Genomic DNA, 24442 nt, shown 5'->3' with positions numbered 1-24442 from the left:
GCTCTGTGCTCCACATATTTGCATGTGTTGTATATTACAGAGCAACACTATTCTGATTTAGGAAAGAGTTTTTCAAACTGCTTTAATGATATTAATGCAGCTGTCCAAAGGTGTTCTTCCACATACTGTCCTGCAGTCCTGCTCCCACTATATACACAGGTTTAAAGATTAGCTGCCCCAACCAGTCATCTTTGCCTTTTTCTTCTCCCACCCACCCCCACAATTAACTCTGTTACACAGTCTCTCCTTATTTGGAATCATATAATACACTTACAGTTAGTGAAATGAATCAGGTTAAAAACAATGTCAAAAGATAAAGAATTTTTTTTGTATCGTGTCCCTTCAGTTTACAGCAACTTGAACAATCATATTGACACAACTGTGGAGGTAAAAACATCCTAACTATGATATTCTTTGTGACCATTGGGTTGGAAAGCAGGAGGCATTCAGATGGAAGTTCCTGACTTTTCAAACCATTTTGGAGCAAAGAACATCAGTAGATTAAAGGAAAATGTCTTAAAAAGATGAACTAACATTTATGTCAGTCTCACAGAATCACTAGGGCTGGAAGGGAAATCTGTAGATTCCAGTCCAGCCCTCCTGATAAGGTTACACAGGAACATGTCCAGGTGGGTTTTGAGTATCTCCAGAGAGGGAGACTCCATGACTGCCCTGGGTAGGTGTTCCAGTGAGATGCCACCCTCAACTGAAAGAAGCTCCTACTCGCATTGAGGTGCATCTTGTGTTTTAGTTTATGGACACTGCTCCTTGTCCTGTCTCTGGGTACCACTGAAAAAAACCTAACTCCACCCTCTGGGCACCCACCTCTGAGATATTTTTATTCATTAGTAAGATCCCCTCTTAGTCTTTTCTTCTCCAGACTGAACATACCCAACTCCCACAGTCTCTTCTCACAAGTGCTATGCTCCACATCCTAAATCATCTTTCTGATCTTTGCTGAAGCTCTCCAATATTTTGTTTTCTTTTGTGTACTGAATAGCCCAGAAATGGATGCAGCACTCCAGATGTGGCCTCAGCAGAGCCAAGTAGAGGGGGAGGATTGCTGGCCACACTCTTCCTGAATGGCCAAGGTTCTGATGCTTTTTCTTCCCTTTCTTTTTTCCTTAATTTTTGACAAACTTAATTCCTATGTAGCCACTTTTCCGAACGTTACATGGAAACATCCAAATAAATGCTCTGATTAAAAAAAATAAAGTCGCAGTCATAACATTTCCACATAGGAGCAGTGAGACACCACTGGTGTGCTGGAATTTAGATGCTAGGTTTGATCTATATAGAGGATGTGATGGCATGTGTATACATGAGAAAGTATTATCATTATTAGCATCCTTGTTTTCCTTGAATATGAGCTAGTGATTTTGTTGTTGTTGCTGCTGCTGCTGTTGTTTTTTTGAAAAGTGAAAAAGGTAAAATAACTTTACACTGCTTTTGGGTCCTGTTACTTAAAAGACTAATTTATTCAGATTCTTTCTTCACCTAAAATTAGCTAATTTCCCTATATCACTCGCAAATAACCTTCACTGAAATAAGTGGGAAAAAACCCAGAGATTTCAGGAAGTTGTTGCACCTGCAAATGTAAAATGAGGCACATGGTGGATATTGCAGATAGGCAAGTTTCATAGAAATTCACATCTTAAACTTATTTTCATAGTGTTTGTTGCAATTTACATTTTCATGAGCATTCTGTCAGTTAGGGATATATTTATTTTTGTGTATTGGATGAAAGAGAAGACAACAGGAACTGTCTAGCATTCAGAGCTATGAAGATAAGCTGGTTCTTTGATCATTGCATGATTTGTCTAGAGCTGATACTGTGAGCAAACCCTTGCAGTGGTGTTTACCTACATAAAATGACTTTATTGCTACAGTTACCATCTTAAAACAGTCATGAAGGCTGCCAAATACATCAGCAAGTCACAAATTCTAATACTTAGCCTTAGTTTTAATAATAAATGCATTATGATCTGTGATAATTGTTTATATTCACAAATAAATACTATTTTAGAAATAAAATGCAGTGTTTAGTTGAATGAATAGCATAAAGAATGGCATTTCTCCCACTACAAAAAACCATTATGTTATGTTAGAAGAACATCAGTTGTCACTGGCATACAGCAGTGTTTCTAACTCAAATAAGCTCCATTCAGCCCCCTAACAAACTTCTGAAGTAGCTAAGTTACAAGTTTTTGTAAAATTTAGCTAGAAATATCAAGCACTTCCAATGCTTTCCTTTAACACTTCAAAATATTTCAAGAATACTAAGAAGCTTGTGCAGAAGGAGAGTGGTAGACCATGAGGAAGATTCAGTTGACTTCTAATTAAATTCAAAGACACACAGCTTTTCTTCTGCAATTTCCTCCCCATGCACTGCTCCAGCAAATCCACTGAGATGTATTTTGTAGGGGGTTCAGTCTTGGTGGTTTTGATTTACCTTCAGCACAAACACACATTTAGAATTTCTTGTGAAGCTTATTTACTCAGTATTGACTTTTCTATCCTATACCATCCTTCAAACTCCAACACACAGGAGGAAGGACAAAAGAAATGTATGAACACAGTTTTGTTTTGTTTTATTTTTAGTATCGTCACATAACAGAAGTTTTTAAAAACTGGCCAGCAGAATCTCAAGATCCCACTGGTGAATGTGAGGCAGCAAAGGAACATGCTAGCTGACATGTATGTGGGGTTCTTAGTGGTAGCAGGGCACTGGACCTGTGGCCAGTCCACCCTATATGCCTGTAATTGCCCCACATATTTGTTTAGCAGCTGTTCTGTAAAGGCTCAGGCTTGTGTGCACTGAGGATGCCTCACAGGGCTACGCAATAGGGGGTAAATGCAATACTTTTGGATATCACATGGTGCTTACTGCTGATGGAAGCAACCAACCAGTTTGAACACACTTTAGTTCCCTTTTCCTCCAGCACTTCTTGCCTAATATCCTGTGGCGAGCAGTTACTGTTCATGATAATGAAACCCACAAGTGTATCTTGTGAGAAGCAAGAACTCCTCTGTGAGAAGCAGAACTCCTCTTTAGCAAATAGACCAGGCTGTTAAGTTGTTACACCCCAGGATTGTCGCATTGAGGGAGCCAGTTTTACTGCTCGTTTCAAAAATACTGGAGAGCTTTGGGATATCCAGGTAAACTGTTGCACATGTTTGTCTTAAAATAAGTATGGAAAGTTCCAGAAGAAATAGAGTCAGTACAAGGTGTTGAATACAGCTTGATTAACTAGTTGTAGATTTTACTGCATTTAGGAGTTGAAAAGATGCTAAGTTGACAAAATGGAGTTTTCTGTCTCAGAGTTTTGTGGTTCTCTGAAATTTTACTAAAAGTAGTCCTAATTTAAGTGGCCTTTGCGTTTTGAATAACAGCAGAAATGATATAACTCAAATGCAATTATTTTTTAGTTATTCCCTTTGCTTTGTTGTTTGTTAAATTATGGGTAGGTTATAAATTAATGTACTGTACTCTGGATTGAGATGTCAGTGTATGCATTTTGTTAGCAGTTCATCATGGAAAGTATTTTCCTTTCCAGGTATGAGTCAAAATACTGCTCAATGTCTTTAAATTAAACAAAATTTCCTTTAAAATCATATGGGGTCCTGAAATTCTCAAAATAATGTTAGGAACTTCGCAGTGACAGGAATTCAAATTTTTCTTCCTTGAGACTTGGGGCATTCACTTTAGTGGGATAACCAGACAAGTAAGACATTCATAAGACAGTTACTGTATACACTATACATATATAGGGTTCTGAGAGAAAAGGAATCTGCTTCATTTCTGGGCAGATCATGAGAAAATTTACATTAATCTGAAATCAATAATTGATAAAGGATATTAGAAGGCACACAAGAAAAATAATTCTTAGAAGAAAATTATTAAGTATCATGAAATTTTGTGTTTATGGAAAAACCATGTTACAAAAATGCAATCATTTTACAGAAATGGATATGAAGTATTCTGTTTATATCAGGTACAAATTCTTGATAAAAAAATTGAAGCCACCAGGCTTCTGTTGTTGAAAACCAAGTTGCCAGTTGTTGATAGTTCTTATTTTCACTTAAACAGGTACCAAAAAAATCCATGTAGAGAGAAACTTTGTCGTGAGTCTGTTAGGACCTAGAATGAAGAGATGATCATGCCTCTATTGATACCTTGACTTCATGCATTGTCTTTGACAGAAGCAGTTTGGGAACAAGATGGGATGTAATCCGGCTGCTCTGGTCAAGCCCTATGCCCTCACTCATCCTGGTCTCAAACTCATCTGGAACTGGCCTTTTATTTTTCTTCAGTATGAATAGATAGTATTATGATTCAATAGAAGGGAGAAAAAGTGGCAAAAGAGAGATAAGAAGGATGTAGAGGAATGCACAATTGAAAAGATACAGACTACACTGTGACCAGGCTGGAATATTGCCTTGTCCAATTTTGACAACCATATGTCTTCATGTGTGTACCGGTTTTTTCTTGCTGGTCTTCGAGGGATGTTTGAAATGATGCTCTTAGGGTAACTCAGGGGCTGGCAGCCTCTCACTGGGGAATCCCTTAGATTTCTCTCCATCCTCTCCATCCTAGAGGACACCCCAGACAGAAGAATAGCCTGTCTCCTCATCCTTAAGTATTGTCTTATAAGGGCTCATTTCTCTTTCATACCAATCATTGTATTAGCAAGTCTTTTATGAGCAAACTGTGTCTCTTTGTCTTCTTTTCATGCTTCTGCTACACACATTTATAGGTGCAGAGCATTGCAACTTCTCAACTTCACTTTCCAAATGCTGCACTTACTCTTGGAGGGGCTCTTGAGCTAGTAATTACACTAGACTCAAGGGGAAGAAAAGCAGTTTGGAAATCGCTTCTGGAAACAACAAATTTGCATAATGATAATTCTGAGGTGTCTGGAAAAGAAAGTAGTCAAGCAATAATTTATCACAATTTTAGAATGGCACTGGGACATAAACAAAAAGCTAGACTGCCTCAAATCGACCAACTTCAGTAGGAGTTACATCAGACATATAAAGTTGCGAAATAATTTTCAGATCTGTATTTTTCTGCAGTTCTCTGTGTAATTTTTCTTGTAATTTTTGTCCATTTTCTTATTCCTTATATCCTGCAAATAGGTTGGAGCTCAATTCCCTTAGTGGTTATTAACTTCACTGGTTATTTCACTATCAAAGAATTCATAATTAAGTATAGTTTTCTTCTTAAAGGGATAGTTTTATAATCTTTATTACTCTCTAACAAACTCACCAAGATCTAATTTTAAGTTTTAAAGGGTATATTTAGACCCCCATCAATTGGGAATAGAAATGTAAAAGTTACAGTTGATAAAAGATGGGAGTTTTATCCTTTATAAATCAAATCTGCTTGTATTTTGACTGAATTCTTTGTACAGTCAGAAGTTACATATTTTTCATTTGCCTAATTAATGATTGTATGCACACACATCTGCTATTCTGTTCACTGATCCAGTGTTGCTGTTTAAAGAAAGCTTGGCCTCAAGGGGAAGTTGAACTGAAATAATATTTTGGCTTCACCAAGACAGGAAAGTAAATAATAAAGTTAGATTTATACCAAGGAAAAAAAACCAAAAAACTTTTTTTTTTCAGGCTTCCAGTTGAGACTGAAATATCCATACTAAATTCAGGAAGAATGCAGCTGAATTTTTTTTACGTACTTTTGTGTTCTCATTACAGTGTACTTCTGTACAGAAATGTCCAGCCATATTGTAAATTATGGAGAATTGCATTTGTTAACACTGAGGTGTAACTAAGGTGTAGTGTAACAATTCTGTACAAGTTTAACTTGATACCTCTGTGAGTCTCTGCTGAAGGCAGACTCTGAAGGGAGACTCTGAGAGCTCTGTGTATAAAAATGTATCTATGGCATGAGAGCTAACACGTAGGTATTGATCTAGATTTGAGTAAACACACCTGAATAATGCAACTGTCTTATAATAAAGGAAATCTTACTGTGCTCCTTATGTGTTGCTTGCAGTTCAGATCAAAAGCTGAAAAGCCAAAATATTTTGCACAGAGTTTCCAATAGAGATCAAAGACAAAGTTCAGAAAATAATCCAAGTAGCTTTTGCATGAGAGTCCTCTTTTGCACAGACTCTTTGCACTTTAGAGGGGAAGGGAAGGGGGAACTTAATCTCTCTTCAGAATCTTTTCAAGTTCCCATTTCATGATTTACAACCTACTGTATGTGATAATGATGTAGGTAACTGTTGTTGCTGCTGGGAAGGGAAGCACAGAAATTGTGGCGATTACTCTATGATCAGGGCCACAAACAAAAAATTTTCTTTTTTCCCCAGTTCCCCTCTGTCTGCCTGACCAGTCAGGCTCTGCATTAAAATCTGCATGGCTGGTAACACAGCTTTTGATGGCAGAAGCTGGTGACATACATTAAAGAGAAGCAGAAATATTTGACCAAGTTTCTTACTCTGTTTTGGTTCTTACTATTCCCTTTACCAAGTAGATGGAAGAGGCTTTATTGTTAATTCTATACTCTTCCCTATGTCCAGGAAAAGGTTCTTGCTGGGCCTGTAAATATGCATGACTAGGGCAAGGTTTGTTCGCAGCGATGGGAAGAAATTTATTTTAAAAAATTTACTGACACTCCTGGCATGGCAGGAATGAATGGTTCAGTGCATTTGAAAGCATGTATGAATGTAATTCATGTAATTAATGTAATTTTGCTGTTGCAATTTTCTTATATTTCAAATAGAAGAAGTAGAAAAGAAATTAGTTTATTGCTATGACTTTCAAAAGAAATTAGTAGCTGAGCTGGCCAAGCAGCTGATCAAATCCTAACTTAGAAGGTCTGAAGACTTCAGACATAAGCTGTAATTACAGTATCTCTGGTGGTCTAGATTTTCTTACAGACCTTAGGAAAAAAAATCATTAATTAGTACAAAGTCAAAAGAAATCAGAGACAAAAGGCTTTTTTATTCTCTTTGGCACTGAATTGTCTAACCTGGGTAAAATCAGGGCCTTGTGAGGTATTGTGGGACAAATCGTGAATGATTAGTGACGCATATACATACCTCTGCAATGTAATTGTGTATGTGTGTGTGTGTGTGTGTGTGTGTGTGTATGCATCAAACAGCAGTATATGGCTTAACCCTGATAACCTCCATAGTAAATGTGTACTTCCTCCCTTCTTTATATGTACAAAAATACCCAACAATGTGGTCACTGGGTATAAGTTTCATAATGTCCATCTTGTTTTGGCTGCATTTAATGTAAGTAATTTGTGGCTCAACACAATCAGTTTGGAAAGATTTAACTTTTTGGCAATGCCAAAAGACTGGGATAGTTACCTTTAAGTTGCAGAAGTCTCTCTCTCTCTCTCTCTATATATAACTACTCTAACTTAACAGGCTATTTATGTAATGAGATACAATCAAACGGAAGGCAAAAGGAGCAAAAGCCCAATTAAGAAGCTTTTATTATTGAAGTAAAAAAAAAACAGACCACTGAGCACTTGCTGAACCATAGTAATTTAAGTCACAGTTCATTCTTAAACCTCTATTTTTTTTTCCAACAGTTATTTATTATGTTTTGTAGCAATAGTTCTTTGTTTACAGACAGATGATTCAGAACCCTACCTAGTTTGTACCATAAGCTTTATGTTTTAACTCACACAGGAAATCCAGGTCCTACTTGTGAATTGTATGTATCAATGTATCTGCCATAGCTGCACCCTCGCTGCCACTGTAAGCTGGGAAGAAGGCTCATGGAACCCAAAGATGGCCCCTGCCCAGTGCAGTGGGACTAGCTCACTGCCTTTGCTCCCATCCTGCACTGTGATGTGTTTTATTTTTCCTGAATTCAAATGTATTGACCTCTTGGGTTCTGTTCATAGTTAAGATGGGTCCTGAAACTTACTGAATTGGGGTGATGAATTAAAACATCTGTTTTTGAATGCAGCTGGATTTTATTCTCTTGTAATTACTTAAATTCCTTTTTTTAATGAGAAATTTAGTAACTTTGACAATATCTGGGTATAATGATTGTAATTTATTTTAATTTTACTTCCCATATTTTCATTTACTACCCACACTACACAGTTTTATTCAGATATTCAAAATGGAGAAGAGAAATAAGGACAAAATGAGAGTGTGGGGAGCAGAAAGTAAAAAAATTGCTGAGAAAGGAAAGAAAAATTGACACACACATACATCAACCAGAAGAATTTGTTTTCACAAAGGAACTTGCAGTTCTCCAAAGAGTTAGCAGGAATAACATGGATCTGGTAGATTCCCCCAGGTTCCAGTACAGGAACTTCTTATAACAGGAAAATAAAATTTTTAGGTAGGTTGATTCTAAAGTCATATGTAATTTCTTACATTTATATGTTCAGTTCACAATTCCAAAAGTAAACAGAAATTATAATATGCCCAAAAGAACCTGCAGTACCTGAAAGGCAGCACCTGAATGAAAATTTCAAAATATTGTATAAATGCTGCAAGGATACGACAAAACCCTCAGCTTCTCTTAACTCTACAGGCAGATGAGCTACAGCACCTCCTCAGCCAATCAGCAGTAGTAAAGGCTCAGAACAGGAAGCTCTTTAAAGTACAGTATTTGTGAACATTAAAACAGTACTTTCCCATTTCTGCCCTTTGTTTTTCTCTTCTTTGTGTTTGTAGAGTCAGAAGCCACGGGTGAAGTTACTCATGGAGAAATTTGAGAGCTTTAGCAGAGGCCTAGAGGATCCTTCAAACAGTCGACCCCTCACAAGACAAGAGATTCCTAAAGGATTACAGACAAGGAACGCAGCAATTGAGAAATTTACAAGTAAAGGATATGCTGCATTTTGTCCAGGACCCAGTACTCTTCACAAACCTGCTCAGCCTAAGCCTCCTCTGGCAGTCAAGCCTTCAAGTGATGATAAACCAGAGAAAGATCCAAACCCACCACATTTAAACCAAGTGGCACAAAGGTTTGGTGTTCAGCTTCAGCCCATTAACAGAGGAAATAATGAAAAAGCTGGACGCACTAAACTCCCTATCAAAACCAGTAAGCCATCAAAAGAGGACCCAAAGCCTTCGAACCCAAAACCTGCATGGAAGAAGTCCCTTGCTCCTCCTGATAAAGAAAAAAATCCTCTAGGATCAAAACCTAATTTAAATTTTGCATCACAGAAGAATGAGGAAAAACCGAAATTCTCAGAAGTAGCTGCACTTAAGGAAAAATTAAGGTCTGCAACACAAGAAAATAAACCCAAGCCTCCTGTTTCTAAACGACCTCTTGCACAGAAACCTTCTCTAAACAATGAGGTATCTCAGAAGGAAGACACTTCCAATAAAAGTGATTCTCTGCAAAGACAGTCTGGACCTAGAAGAAATACACATGCACACCAAGAAGCAAAAAAAATGGGTGAAAATAACTCTGCTGCAGAAGCTCCAGGCAGTACTATTCTTAAAATAGCTCTGAGGCCTACTGGCCTCAGGTCCAGCTTATCAAAAGGAACCCTCAAAACTGTGGCAGAAAACACTGAAGAAAAGGGAATGAGTGCTGCCAAGAACTTCTTCCTCAAGAAAATCACCGAGGAAGAATCAGGTTCTTCTCATAAATTCCCTGAGATGAATAGGAAGCTTGCTGCAGGAGGACCATCAGATGAATCACAAGAGGATAAGGACGTGAGTTCTAGAATGCCCAAGTGGAAAATCTTGTCAGAAGTGGCCAATCTGGGCCAGCCCCCAAAAAAGCCTTACAGAGACGACTTTAGGGGCCTGGAAGACTTCCTGAAGGTCCAACAAAAATTCCGTAAGTCCACTCTGTTCTTGCTTCCTTTGGTATTAGCTTTTTGATACATTTAGAACCAGGTTAATTTCAGATGGAATCTCCTCTTCTGTTCAGAAATAGCTCATGCATCAGAAAACCCTTTAAAGCTGTAACTTGGGCTTCTGTCTCTTCTGTACAGAAATTAAATTATATTCTCTATCCTTCAGTGGTAAAGTTCAGGAAGAATGTTTACTGTATTGGGTTCACCTGTTTCTTAAAACTACTCAGATGCAGCTATAACTTGTGTCAGGGAGTATTTTCTCAACAGGCATTTAAGTCCTGATTTAATTAAACAGATCAAATTTAGATGCTTCAATTTTAAGTGTAGTTAGTGGGAAAGGGGGATGCCCAATGGTGTGATTAGGAGCTCTGAAGTTGCTGACAGTGGAGTGGAGCTCTAACTCCACACTGTGCATGTGTGGTACATCAGGCACATTCATGTAATTTAGTTGAAACATAATTTGTCCTCCTACCTTCTGTGTCTAGAATACAGCATGGCTTGTGTTTCATCAGTTCTGAGTACACATAAGGCAGGTCTTCCTGATGCGGGAGAGGTTCAGAGGGTCTATGGCAGCATGAAAAAGCTCAGAGCTGATTTCTCTTAAGATAAAAAGCCTCATTAAAAACACAGTTTCTGCATGCAGCTATATGTGGTGTTACTCAAAGATTAGGAGTGTATCGATAATTAAAAAATTTGCTTTCTTTTCAGCTGATGTGTTCTGGTTTTTGTCTGTTACCTTACAGTTAAGGAAATGTTCTGACAAATCCAAGATCAGGCCAAGATCCTCAAATGATGCAAATTTGTGTATATCTTTAAGACAAATACACTCATATACAATCTCAATACAAAAAGACAGCATTTTCAGCCAACTACAGGAGTAAATGTTTTGGTTATAGAAGAGTAAGAGCTTTGCTAGTTAAAACATTGAGAAATCCTGACAAAGGCTGGAAATACAGAAAATGACAATTTATTTTAAATACATTTTTAAATTTACTTTAAGCAATTAATTGATGAATCTTTATTTATTGTTCTGCTCATTGTTTATTCAGATTTTTTTTCTGGTTCCCATTCAGTTATAGACACAAAGTATTTTTTTCATTATCTTTTTAAAACTGAGCATAAGAAATATTTAGCCTGTCCATTTTAAATTAGCACTGTGGACAGGGCTGTAAGAATATCAGAATTTTTGTTACAAGGAGGGTGTCCAGTTGTCACTAAGCAGGGGTAAGAGCAGCCACCACCCTGACAGTCATGGGAACATGAGCTAAGGATCGAGCTGCCCAGCATGGCGGCCCAGGTGGTTTCCGAATATGTTGCAAGACTCAGACACAACTAAGTAGAAATTAAGGATCATACATGGTCTTTTCTATCTCACAGTCATAGGGGCAGGTCAAGAGTGAAAAATTTAGAAACCACATCCATGAGAAGCTGTGTCCCTGAACTTCAGCCTTCACTCAGAGAGCTAGCATGTAGACCTTGATATTCCGTTTGGCTTTAATTAATGTAGCCCATTTCATTGTGGCCAGAAGTCTACACAGAACAGTTCTGGTGGACAGGCAAGTTGTTCTAGAGTGAATCCTGAACAAACTCCTTTTCAGCTCAACAGTTGTTCATTGTTGATGGGTTTCTTGGAACATAAAAAAACTGAACTGTGTTTTTTTTCTTAACTGTCATTTCAAGAATCGAAGTCATGTCAGGAAGATGCCACCCCTCACAGCACAAATTCTTCCTGTTCATTACTGTGTCCTGGTGAACAGAAGTTTTCTCTAGTTTTTTAATTTGCTGCTGTGATTCAGGTGCTGAAAATAAAGAAGACTAAGCAAATGAAAATAATTTTTCCATTCAACAAAGCTTTCTGAGATCTAACCTTTGGAGCTTTTGGTCTGTAATAGGGCAAAAGTTAGGCTTTGCATTGTTCTTTGAGACGAAAAAACCTCCACACCGTGGTTTTTACACTTGTGTTAGGGGAATGTGCCTGCACTATAGAAAACCTTGTATCGCCTGATTTAAAACATGAGTTTGAATCCTGCTTTCTCAGAAGTATCAATTCACCCCTTTTTCTTTGGTTGTTATCCTTCCCCATGAAACCTGTTTTACTGGTTTTTGAAAATAAGTATTCACTGGGCATGAAACTACATTAAAAGTTAGAGGCTGAAGGACTTAGCTTGGACACAACAGTCTTAGTTAAGTGTGGGAGAAGGATTTTAATCATCCACCATGCCTGCATGAATACTAAGGGATGTTAGTTTGATGTTGGCCTTGCTGTGGATTAGAAATTTTCATCTGGTCCTGAAAAAATTTCATGATAAAACCTCTGTAGATACAAATGTCTTTTTCAAGAAAGTCTCACAATTGACATGCTACTATTTTCCAGTGAAGGCAGGCTTTAAGAAATTCCTGTCTGGGCCTGCAAATACATGGCAGAATAGTAAATTCCTGTGTTATGTCCCATTGCAGCCATTTTCCATGACGGATCATATTTACCTCAGCTAAGAATCAATGAGGTGCATATGCCTTCTGTGTTCAGAAAACAATAACAACTACATTGTTTTACAATAAACACCCAAGGTCTTAGAAAAAAGAAGAGAAACAAAGTCATTTTGCTGACAGATTTCCATGTGAGGCCACAACTGTAGTATTGCTTACGAGGAGAACCACACGCAGCGCAGTGGGATCATACAGGTACAGGTGGCCACACACACAAAGCCAGCCAGAGGCTGAGCCCCCAGTGCTCTACACACCTCTGCACAACTCCTGAACAACAAACACCGGGGCTTCAGTTTTATTCAGTGAATAAAAAGTGGGCACATGCTGTCAGTCTGCTTCAGTCAGGGAGAAAATTCCTCAGAATTTTTAAGAGCCTCCACAACAAAGAATATTAAGGCCGTGGAGGAAACCATACCACTCTGGATTTTTTGAAGCATTACCTTAAAAGGTCAAGGGTTTGTCACATAATTCTGCTAAAACGTGGGCAAAACTGTAAATTAAACTGCCAGTATGATTTACAGCATTGAAAAAAAATCACTGCAATTTAAAAATTAATTTGACCATCCTTAGAGAAATATGAATGAGACCACTATTTATCTAAGTTAGTTAGTTAGTTAGTTAGTTAGTTAGTTAGTTAATAATGTTAGTTAGTTAGTTAGTTAGTTAGTTAGTTAGTTAGTTAGTTAGTCAATCTGCCTAAGAAAACAGATAAACCAACATTAAGTGTTTCCTTGCAGGTAATTGCTCAGAGTGCAACTTGCTGCGGTTGTGTATAAGGAAGGAAAAGTACACAAAACCCACTGCAAATTAATATTTAAACTCATTATTACATTTCATTATTACCTTAGCTACAACATTCTGCAACGTTTTCCAAATGTCTTAAGAGTACATTTTTATTTTTAAAGGAATAAATTGTATCCATTTAACATCAGGAGACATGTCTCCACTGTGAATTGTCAAAGCTTCTGCAACTGGCAGATCTTCTCCTACGTTTTTGTTTGTTATGGCTTATGTGCCACACTTGTTCCCTTCAAGATTATCTGATTCTCAAAAACTAACAGTAAGATGTGGGTTGTTTTTATCACAGGATGGAGGCACAGAAAACTATTTTTCTCATGTTTACACTTGTTATAGTCTGCACATGAATTCTGCCGTTATTTCTGCAGCTGACTGCCCTAAAGCCCATTGAGTCAGCTAAAACCACTCCTGAATGGAGAAACTAAGATGCAGAATTTAGGACTCAGAAGAGAAGCCATGCGACTGCACCTGTTAATTTTGGTAAGAGATTTGACATGTAGTTTGAATGGCTTTGAGGCCCCTCTGTTTTGAATCAAAATATATGCATAACATATTCACTCAATAGGTCAGGACCTCTGCAAAGGACTGAATGAAGTACATGAGGTATTATTATTCTCTACTTGAAACCATTGCTCACCTTCCAGCAGGGTCAGTGCTGGATGGATTTAACATAGTGCCTTGAGGATTACTCTGTGTATGAGAGCAGCCTTTGAGAAAAAGTGCTAAGAGGAGTAGTTAGAAAGGAAAATTCATAAGGATGCAGAAAAAAGACAGCCATGAGTTTCTCATGGAAGGTGACAGAAAGGAAGCTGCCGGAAAGAAAAAAAGTAAAACTGATGGAACTGAGTAATTACTTCTGCTTAGAAAAATTCCCTTAATTTCTGAAATCTTGTTCTTTTGTTCACCCATTTTGATTCACAAGAAGAAACACCTATTTGTGCACCTTCATCATGTGGTTGCATTATATGGGTCACAATACAAGAGCATCTCTGCTGTACCAACACCTCAAGTGCTCTGAAATCTGTCCAGATTCCAGAAAACAATGTGAACACAGAGCTTATAGCTAAATATAATTTATAGATTGAAAAAGTTATAAGAACTTGCTGAAATTTTCCCATTCTTTAAGTTGACACATATTTTGCTTAAAGCCTACATTACAACTTTTTTTAGCAAGAGAGTGCATCTAGCTTATCACCCTATTTTATAGACAGCTTTATGGTCAAGTTGGAAAATATCTTGTTTTCCCTGATACACAGAAGTACTGTGGTGATGGAGTTCTGGACATGTTGGTGGTACCATTACTGTAGAATACATCTTGAACCGAAAAGTTGTCTAGCTCCAAAAAAAAAAAATAAAGCTTTGTAGTCTGTTTACTTGTAATTACAGAAATGATTAGCACATACTTCTCGTATTTGAAGATTGATATGTACTGAAATTTCTCTCTGAGCTGAAAGTTCTAATTTCGCTGTACTATTTAAATATTTCCATGTCAGCTCACAGAGATAAAACCTATGCAGCATGCGTAATGTTTGAATTTGAAATAATCTGTGCCCTACTGGTGCAAGTATTTTCACCTTTTTATTTTCTGGACCTATTTTGGTTCACAGAGAGAAATGTTCTTAATCAATCTCCATCATTTGGTGGCCTTACATGGGTAATAATGCAGCACAAACTAATATATTTAATTATAGAAAATATATTAAAATCATAGTTCATTATAGTTCATATATGGAAAACTTCCAGTCATTCTTGAAACTTTTGATATTAAATGCTGCAATAAATATTCAGTATTAATAGACACAAAAAAACCCCATGCCTTTCATAGTAAAGCTGTTAGGAAGGTTTTGAAATTGTATCTTAACTCTTTTTTTTTTTAATCCTAAAAGGTTCCTTGTAGTAAAGAACATTCCTGAGGTCATTGGTTTCCCCTTGAAATTGAACCCTCCTCAGATATGTGCATTTTGAACAATGGTGTTCCTTGTTTGCAAATTCTGAAGAGAAAATCTGCAAACTTCCACTATCCAAATGCAAGACTTTGTTGCATGGGAATTTTTTTATGAAAATTATTTTTTATATACCATGATATGTATGATGTAATTATTTTTCACATTGAAAAATTTTAAAACCCCTCATCATTTTTTTAGTTTGGGAAATAGTCACATTTTAAGAAAACTTTTCCAGTAGATTTTCTTTACAAAGTTGCCTTTGCATCATTGTGCGCATTTTCTTTTGAGTTCTCTTTCAAATACAAATGAATTACAAAAGACTATTTTTAAACTATTACTATCTTATATGTCCTCCATCTCTGAATGTTTTCAATTTTTATTCTTTTTTCTTGCAAAAGAAATGATAGCATGCAACATAAAATTAACTGAATCAGGTTTATATTTTTAGTAGAACCTGAAGTAGTCATTAAGGCTTTTCATCAGACAAATGGAAAGTTTCAACTGCAGTTCAATTTGGATTTAATTTTGTGTTCCTCTTTAGATAAGTACAGTCTTCTCTCTATGATAACTTCCAACATGTCTGCAGTTGGAAATCACTTTTCTCATGCCAGTCAGCACTGCCCAGCAGAAGAAGTGTGCTGGACCCCTAAAGAATTAGGAATACCTAACCTTATATTTAGTCACCACAAGGCTCAGTCCTGCAAATACTTTTACATACCCAAGTACTTTGGGTGAAACGGTGAGCCTTCTTTTTGGGGTAAGATTATGGGCATACTCAATATTTTTCAGCCCTCAACCTTAAAGGTAAATTTAGATGCTCACTTTCATATGCTCTATATTCTTCATCTGTTTGTCTCTCTATACATGGAAGGCGAAAAGTCCCCAACCTTGTATGGATCTAGAATTATGTCAACCTTTAATATGTCAACTAGATGATATTTTTGAGAATGTAAGTGTTGGAATAAGTGTTAAACCTTATGTGAAACATCCTTAAGGTAGTTTGTGTATCTGTTGTGGAAAGATTTTCGAATTGAGACCAATGAGAAGTTTTGCTTTAAAAAGGACAGATTCTCCACCTGCTTTGGTCATCTTTCTCATGATGTTATGAACAACTGTGAGCAAAATGATCTGAAAAAGGATGAAGACCTGGGTCTTCATTTCCCCTTTTTCCCTTTCTCTGAAATTCCACTATTTTGGGATGTAATTTTGTTTGCACGCAGGAGAAAAAAAAAGCTAAATCACCTAACTCAGAGGAAAATCGGGAGAGATGAGAAGAATAAAAGAAAAGAAAACTCATTAACAATTGTACCTAGGCATTTTTAAAAGTAAAGTCTGGACTTGAGGAGAGCAACAACCAGAAACTTTCCATGCTTTTTGTTTTCAAGGTATGAGCAGTATCACAACTGAACTTTGTTGCTACAGTATGTGTCATATCAGCATAATCAAAAGCCCTGAGCTTCCGCTCTTTTGTAAGTTTACCTGCTCACTCTGAGCAGCTCCAAAGCAGCATAATAGTGAAACCTGAAACCATGGCTTGTATCTAAATGAAAATGTGGTTAGGGAAGCAGAGCAGAGCACAGCTCTCTGCACATTACAGATGAAGTAGGAAGTGGCTGATCAGCTGCTGCAGATGTTGTTGCAGGTTCTCAGTAAACCCTCTGTAAAACCCAGAAGGCTACCCAGATCTTGCATGTAGAACTGGTGAGGTGCTTTACAGTAAAACTGGAAAGCATGTTGGGTTTGCAGAGTAACTCAAAAACATTTTGCTTTATAAAAATATTCTTTTAAAGACTTTCTGATTTGTAGCTGCTTAAAAAATCCTGAAGTCATTTTATGATGAAAACTATAAAAATTCACTAATAATTTTTAAATTACAAGCATTTTTTCCCACAGAATATTTAAAGTTTCCTTGTAGTACCTGCTCACTGTCAGGTTTTTTTTAACATTACTAAAAGCTGGAGTCAGCAAGAGACCAGGAGCTTACTGCATCAGGGGTCGAAGGCAATAAGATCTCACCAAATGCCATACTCTAGGCCAAAGAAAGAAGGTGGGGTCTTTTTTAGAATGCAAAGTCAATAATCCATTTTTGCCTTGCATGTTGCAAGAGACCGCATTGTTATAGAAGGGATTTTCTTACTTACCTATGTATATGTATTTATACTGTCTATTTATGGTGAAGCAGGTATGATGAGACCACTCAAAATGGAATGTGCACAGTACTATGCATTGCAGTTCAGTTCCAGTTTTATTTAGGATGCAGGCTTGAACCAGAAATTTCTGGATTGAGGCAGTGGATAGGCAGGATGCTACAGTCTGATACCTTAAATATCATTAACAGTTCAGTCTTTGTGGTTAAGTCTGGACTATTTGGAGACTGGAGGCCAGACTAATGCATTTGCAAGAGAGTGTATTGCAGATAAGATCAACACAGTTGTTTTGAGCTAACTGGGATTTCTAAAGTGCTGCTGGCTTTGGGAGCAGGTATACATTGCTGCTGCAGTCCCGCCAAGTGTGAGAAAAATATGAATAGTTGAAGCCAGACCACCCTCTGCTAGAGCAGGATATTTGCCTGCTTCAAGGGAGATTATCAAAATGACTATTTTTCATTGTTGCCAATTAAAAGCTTTGTGCCAAAGAAACACATTCTATTGCAATACTGATTTGATCAAACAGACGGGTTTGTCTCTTCAGCTGATGGATGCAGAACTGCGGGTATGAGTGCTAAAAAATACGTGGGATTTTTTTTCCCTTTGACAGCTTCTATTCTGCTCAGGCTGGTAATTGGATGTTTACCGTCTTCTGTGTGCCAATCTCTCACCCAAACACCGAGATACCCTGGTATTTAGGGAGGCAATAAATAGAGACATGTTAAGTTTTATTAATACTGGAATCAAAATCACCCTTGCACATGAGTCCAATTCATTTTACAATTTTGAAAAACAAAGAACTATCTGTGACCAAAGGACTGGTTCCTTCAAGATTCCCATCCCACGAAGTAATACATGTTCTGGGTGTAGTTCATTACAGACTTTAGGCAGTGCTTGGACTTCTCTTCGTTTTGCCACATATTTATGGAATGAGCATCTCAGGACAGAGTGATGAAGTATCTCAGGGCAGCACTGAAGGTTTTAATAGGGTGAGAATGGCTTTTTCTCATTCTTGTTCTGTCCTGAATGCTTTTGCCCACATAGAATTCACAAGTTCCAAAAGAGCTGGACTTCTAATTCCTGAGTTCACATGGGAGAGGCATAGAAATTATGCTCTTTTATGCAGGTTGATTTCTTCTGCTGTTGAACACAGGATATCTGGATATGAAGGGAAGATGGGATCTTTCTCTAGAGGTCATACCAAAGATATATCAGTGTTTCCCTTTCACAAGCCAAGAATGGCAAGGGTCAAAGTCACAAGTATTGCATCAAGACAACTTCAGTGTCCTTCACTTCCCAATAAACAAACGTTCCCAAGAATGTAAGTGAACTTTTGGCCAGTGCCCATATGAAAGCTGTTTGAGAAGGTTCTCCAAGAACGCAAGATAGATTTTTGCAGTGTTCTGTGCATAGCTGTACTGTAAGTGCTGAGGCTCTGGGCATGATTAAAGAAGTTTAATGCCACAAGCAGCAGTATAATGGGACATTCTGTGGACAGTTTTTATAGCAGGTTTCTCTATACAGCTGCAGTGCCTTTTCTTCTGTTCTTTTGTTTCTATTTGAAGAGCTTCCGTTTCAGCCTCTGTTTATTCAGTGCAGCACTACTTCTGAAAAAGTTGAGTCCTGAGAGAAGCTGTTTGGATACCAAAGTGTTAGCTGTCAAAGCTGCCACACAGTGACCACCCTTAGCACTGTTTACTGTGATGAGAGTGCTTCAGGTGCATGTGAAGCTATAATGTAGTTTCAGTTTAATTTCTTGATCTGAGTGTCTGCTGCTGACTGCTGTTCTACTACCTCCATGGAGCTTTTCCATGTTTTTATAGTACCAAGTGTCCCAGATTTAAAAAAAAACAAAAAACAAAAGAGCTGCTCCATTAAAACAGGAAAAAAAACCACTATTGAATGTTATGATAGCTTTGGCTCAGCAGGCCTGATTATTACACCTTTGTTTCCAAACAGCTTTTCAGCATGTCACTTTTCTACCTAAATCATTCCACTATTCCTAGTATTAGAATTAAGTATTTTACACCTACATCAGTCTCGGTCATAAGTGTAATTAATTAAGCTAATTAAAACTCTTAAGGCAGAGAAGAGCCAGTTAAAATAGTTAGTAAATGAAAAAGCAGTATTTCTATTAATAATGATGTTACTGTTAGACGATAACAAACTACAAAAATTAAAAAGAACAAGTTGTTCAGCCTTTATACTTAAAAATAAGCTCTTAATCTAAAATGCATGTGGTGTCCTTTCCTGGCTCACTTTCCTATTGCCTGAATTTGGCTCTCAAGAGACATCAGATGAAATAAGTATTATGCACAGAGACTTGGGAAGAATTTTTACCTTAGTCCTACAAAGGACTTATCACAAGTAATACAATATGAAGACAAAAGGTTCATGTGCATGTTGAGCACATACACAACACTCTGTTAGGACAACATGGATACAACCACAGAAAAACTGATGTAGGATTCCCTATTAAAACACAACAATAAATTTGAGAGTATTATTAATACCAATTAACATGGCTTTCAGGAAAACAAAACAAAACAAAACAAAGCAAAAAAAAAAAAACAAACAAACAGAAAAACAGACTCCTTTCTGGTTGTTTTATTTGATTAGACTCCAGAATTCATCTGGAGATACATTCATATTCTGGAGACGGGTTCATCTTTATAAGAAGTTTTAGGGCAATGACGAATTGTAGTCTGCAGATGAATAAAGACTGTGAAGAATTAAATGCTAAGATATAGTCTGCAAATATACACATACAACAAGAGCACAGTGAGGTGTAACCTTGGCTCATTTAAGCAAAGTTTGCTTTTATTCAAATGCAGTTGTACATATATAATGAAGAAATGTAAACCATACCTGTGAAACAAGGTTGTGTAATGATTTGGAGGAAAAAAATCAAGCTATAAACAGCTCTACAACTGGGTAAGGACTGTGATGAGACACAAGACTATAATGCATAAGGGTTATCAGCTTGTACTCTAGATTCTTGGAGTTTTACCCTTGAAGAATTTTCATATAATTACAAAGTTTTTGAGAAAAGATTTTTGCTCATGGACATTGGTTTAATAGTCAGGAGTCTGCTCTTGCAAAAAAGGAGGAGAGATGACAATTGGAGAAAATACTGAAACCCCCCGGATGCAATCAGTAGAGATATGGCCAGATGAAGAATGACTTGCAATTTTCATCACTACATCTGGCAGACAACTGCATGCTCTGTAGAATTCCAGTGCCAGATTTTCTACAGTGTTGGAGAGATAACAGAAATAGCTATGAAATAATTGCTACATGGGGAAGAAAAAAAAAAAAAAGCACCCTTGACTGAGATTTAAAAGGTTGAGTCTTTTAAAGTCACTGAAAAGACATCTGAGTTATGTAATAATTCCAGTGCTGTCAATACCTTTTGGGTATAAAACAGTGGTGATAAAAAGACTTTTGACCTTGTGTGCAAAGGTAAAAATAAAAGTAAAAGAACCTGAAGCCTGAGGAATTTAGAAAACAGTAAGATGCAGATTTTAATAATAAGCAAACTTAAAGTACCACTACAAAAACTCTGTAGTATTCTTTGTCTTGTCAACGCTCCTCAAACAACTGAAAGTCACATTTTATCCAAAATGTTACTTTAGTATAGCTCCAGATGTTGATCTCAATATTTCAAATGTGATGTAACACACAGGACAGCAATAAAAGGATGTCTGCATTGAATTGGAAGGGATATAAAGAAGTTGTTTGTCACTATTTTGATGTCCATCCCAATGTACAGGGTAAGAACAACTGTACTAGAACTTATCCATGCCATAAATTTATCCTACTTCTTCAACATGGACCTCAAAGCATGAAAATTCCACTTTCACTGTTAGAAAGTGCCTTCTAACAAATGCTGGTTGCTTTTAAGAATGTTACTTATTGCCTCTTCACTATGGAAAAGAAGGGGGGGAAATATAAATTATACCTTTCTTTGCTACCAGAGACTTAGGTATTAATTTTGTTCTACCCCGATATTACCACACTTCCCTAAACCACCACCATTTGTTCAATATATTCAGGAATTTATGTTTTCTAGACCTCATTCTCACTATTCTCCTTTGGGTACTCTCCAGCTGACACACATTGACCCTGCTGTAGCCTCCTCAGTACTAAGAGAAAGGATAATTTCACTTAACTTTTGGGCTATATTTTTTAATAAAATATTAAAAACATAAGTGGTACAAATTTAATCTTGATATATCTTAAATGGTAAGGATCTTCTTTTGTAATATGCATGTTCCTTAATGCACAAACCAGAAAAGAATTCACTTGTGTAATCATCTGTTTTGGCACTATCAGTATTTTGCTGTTTAAGTAATGGAGGAACTTAACAGGTTTAAAATGCACCATTGTTCATATATATGTTGACAAGTTGGTCTAAGCATCCATGAAGAAATATATATCCATAATTTTTTTAGTTGTATGGTAGTACAGAGAAAAACTGTCAAGGTTTGATAATTTCACTTAGATTTCCATGTGAGATAAGGAAAGGTCCATCCTAAAGTTACCAACTCCCCTTTTCCTGTCCATCACAAGGACAGAATCCCAGACACCCAATAAGCTAAAAACACTCTTCCAATAGCTTCTTGCAATTTTCAGTCTTACCATTAAACTTTAGTAAATATTTGTTGTTGTTCTGTGTTTTGAGCCACTTGTTTTTCAGTGAGGTTATCATTTCCTTTACTTGACAAGATTCTAATCTGTCACAGGTGTGAACTTAAATAAATTCTCCAGAAAACAAAGGGGTTTCTTCTCAGTTGTAATTGATTTTAACAGAACTCTGAATTTGTTTTTTCCTGCGGTTCTCCTTTTCCTTGGATTTTTCTGGATTTGTCTCCATGCAGCTGGGGACGGTTCTTTTGGGCTAGATTTTAATCCACTAATAATACTTCAAAACAAAAAATCATACTTCAAAAACATCATAGCATCAAAACTCTGACTTAATTTGCTTATGTAGATGATTTCTCTCAAAATCAACCCTCAGAGCAGTTGCTGTGGTTTGGTTGTGGTTTGTGTAGGGAGCATGAATTCAGTACAGCACACATGCATACCAGCTCACTCATGTAATTGTGGCTTCTGTGCCTAGTGCAGAGCACCATTAGTTTTTGAGGCTACACCTGTCTGCTGAGGGTGTAGCTTTCTGTGCAGCTTTGCCAGTTTTCTAATCTGAGCTTGCTAGAAAAGTCCAGACTTTCTACAACTTATATTAAAAATATATTTGAAGATGTTCAGAGACCTGTATCTGTCTTTATAAAGGCCAAAATGTGTTTTTGTCTCTCATCTCTTCCCTTAAAACTCTTTGTTTGAGCAAAAAAACCTCAGCAAGACTATGTCAGTGCTCATATGAAACCCTGCAGCTGGCCTTTTAAATGAATTGTGGAATTAAATTATAATTTAGTTTTGAAACACAGGTATTAATATATTGGGTGAACTATGCTGTTTTTGTGTCTAGTTCATGTCTTGGCAAAGACCTTTTTTTGTCCTTGTACAGGGAGAACATTTTCGAATGCAGAGTCTCCTCCTCTCTAGTGTGATAAGATAATGCAACAAAAATATCTAAGAGGAGGTTCAACAAAATATACTTTGTCTAGGGTGTTTTCAGTACTGATATCTTACCCAAAAACTTCATCAAACACTGCAAAGTTCCTTCGTCAGATGTTTGCTTGATAAATTCAGTCTGTTCTGCTATATTTCAGATCCTGAAAATGAAGGTTCAAAACAGAAAATACTTTTCCACACTGCTGTGCGACCTCCTCTACCAGCCTTTCACCCACCCCTGCAGGTGCCAGCAGCACCCAGTCTGCCTCCCAGAAACATCAAGCCCAGCTCTGAAACAATGTGAGTGAACATAAGCCACAAGATCTTTATTTTCTCACCTTTCTCTGCCTACCACTTTCCTCCTGGTGCAGCAAGCAAAGGCTGCATGTGTTCCAGGTTTCTGAGAGAAGGGTGTCTCACACTATTTTCCTTATCCCACCCTGTACCTGGCCTGTTTAGAATTAGCTTTTTGTATTAGTTTGTACCCTCCATCTATTCAGTTGTTTCCCTGAATTGTCTTGTGTATAACAACAATGTTTTTGTCCTCTGTTGGAGAGGGTAAGGGGAAGGGAGCAGACTGGTTTTTTACTCCAGAACAATCCAAAAACTTTAAACACTAATAGAAAATCAGTTGCCTCAATAGCTTAAGGTTTTCCCTGAATTCTTCTGGGCAAAGAGGGCGAGGAGAGTCAGGTCCATGAGCCAATACCCCAGGAAGCAGCTTTGCAAGCTGGAGGAACTGAGCTCAGCACTGATTGTGAAACTGCACTGAGGCCACGACATGGCCTTGTGTGATAACCTTGAGAAGCCTCTGTTGTTATGGGGCTCCTTTCTTTATCCTTCTTCGAAGAGCTGCGTACAGAAGTGGGACCTCTGCTGACAGAGTTGTAAGTACTTGAGTCCAGCATCAAAACTAACCAGAGTCAAGCTGAGCCTGAATAATGAGCTGCTTCCTGGCCAGCAGGTACTGCAAAGAGCATCACCCAGCAGGCAGGAGGAGGGAGGGAGGCGTGTCCAGCTCAGCGCTGTGTGACAGCATCAGTCCTGCCTCACAGCCGCAGTACCTGCAGCAGCCATGCTGGGTATTCTCCTCTTTACCCAGGCATAGGAGCCAAGTTTGACATCAGACACTTTTTAAATGTACCTCCACATGCCCTGTCTGCTCTCTCATTCCTGTGGGCCCTGTAAATTCTCCTCTCTGCTAAAAATTTGTGCCTGGATGCTGACACCTTTGCTTTCACCTGTCTCCATGCTTTCCCCATCAAGCCAGTTTTAGAACATCCCATTCTGCTTTCAAGTTCTGTTTTTGATTACACTTCTTTGATGATAACTGTCAGCCCTTGTTCTCTTTCTGCTGTTAAAAAGCATTATAAAGTTAAATGTCTCTGATATTATTAGTTATATTCTCAATTCAATTTTCCGTTTTTCTCATTTGAACAACATTTTAAATCTAAGAGCCTTGGTGACATTTTACTTGGCCTAACCTTTACACCGTTTCTCTTGTCCCTTGTTTAGACTTTAAGCCCAACAAGTCAAAGTCTCAGAGCTATATTTAGCATTGAGAAAAAGTCTGAAATTGTACTTTTGCACTGTAAGAAGACTGCACCTGCAAAAATGGTTAAAAAACCTAACAGATTCTTTCCATTCAGTCAGCCCATCTGCTTATGATATTTTTC

At 37.5% G+C, this 24442-nt stretch overlaps 1 protein-coding gene across 1 annotated transcript in view; it reads left to right on the top strand.

The window, feature by feature from the left end:
* Window positions 1-303: 303 nt before the first annotated feature.
* FYB1 (FYN binding protein 1) overlaps window positions 304-24442 on the top strand; it is a 47054-nt gene continuing 22915 nt past the window's right edge. The window contains exons 1-5 of the mRNA XM_031061145.1: window positions 304-387; window positions 2602-2665; window positions 3077-3159; window positions 8676-9795; window positions 22925-23066. Coding sequence (XP_030917005.1) covers window positions 304-387; window positions 2602-2665; window positions 3077-3159; window positions 8676-9795; window positions 22925-23066 — 1493 coding nt within the window. The remainder of the gene's footprint in view (window positions 388-2601; window positions 2666-3076; window positions 3160-8675; window positions 9796-22924; window positions 23067-24442) is intronic.

This window comes from Geospiza fortis, unplaced genomic scaffold (assembly GCF_000277835.1).
Source record: "Geospiza fortis unplaced genomic scaffold, GeoFor_1.0 scaffold163, whole genome shotgun sequence".
NCBI lineage: Eukaryota > Metazoa > Chordata > Aves > Passeriformes > Thraupidae > Geospiza > Geospiza fortis.
This window is presented reverse-complemented; position numbering and strand designations above follow the sequence as displayed.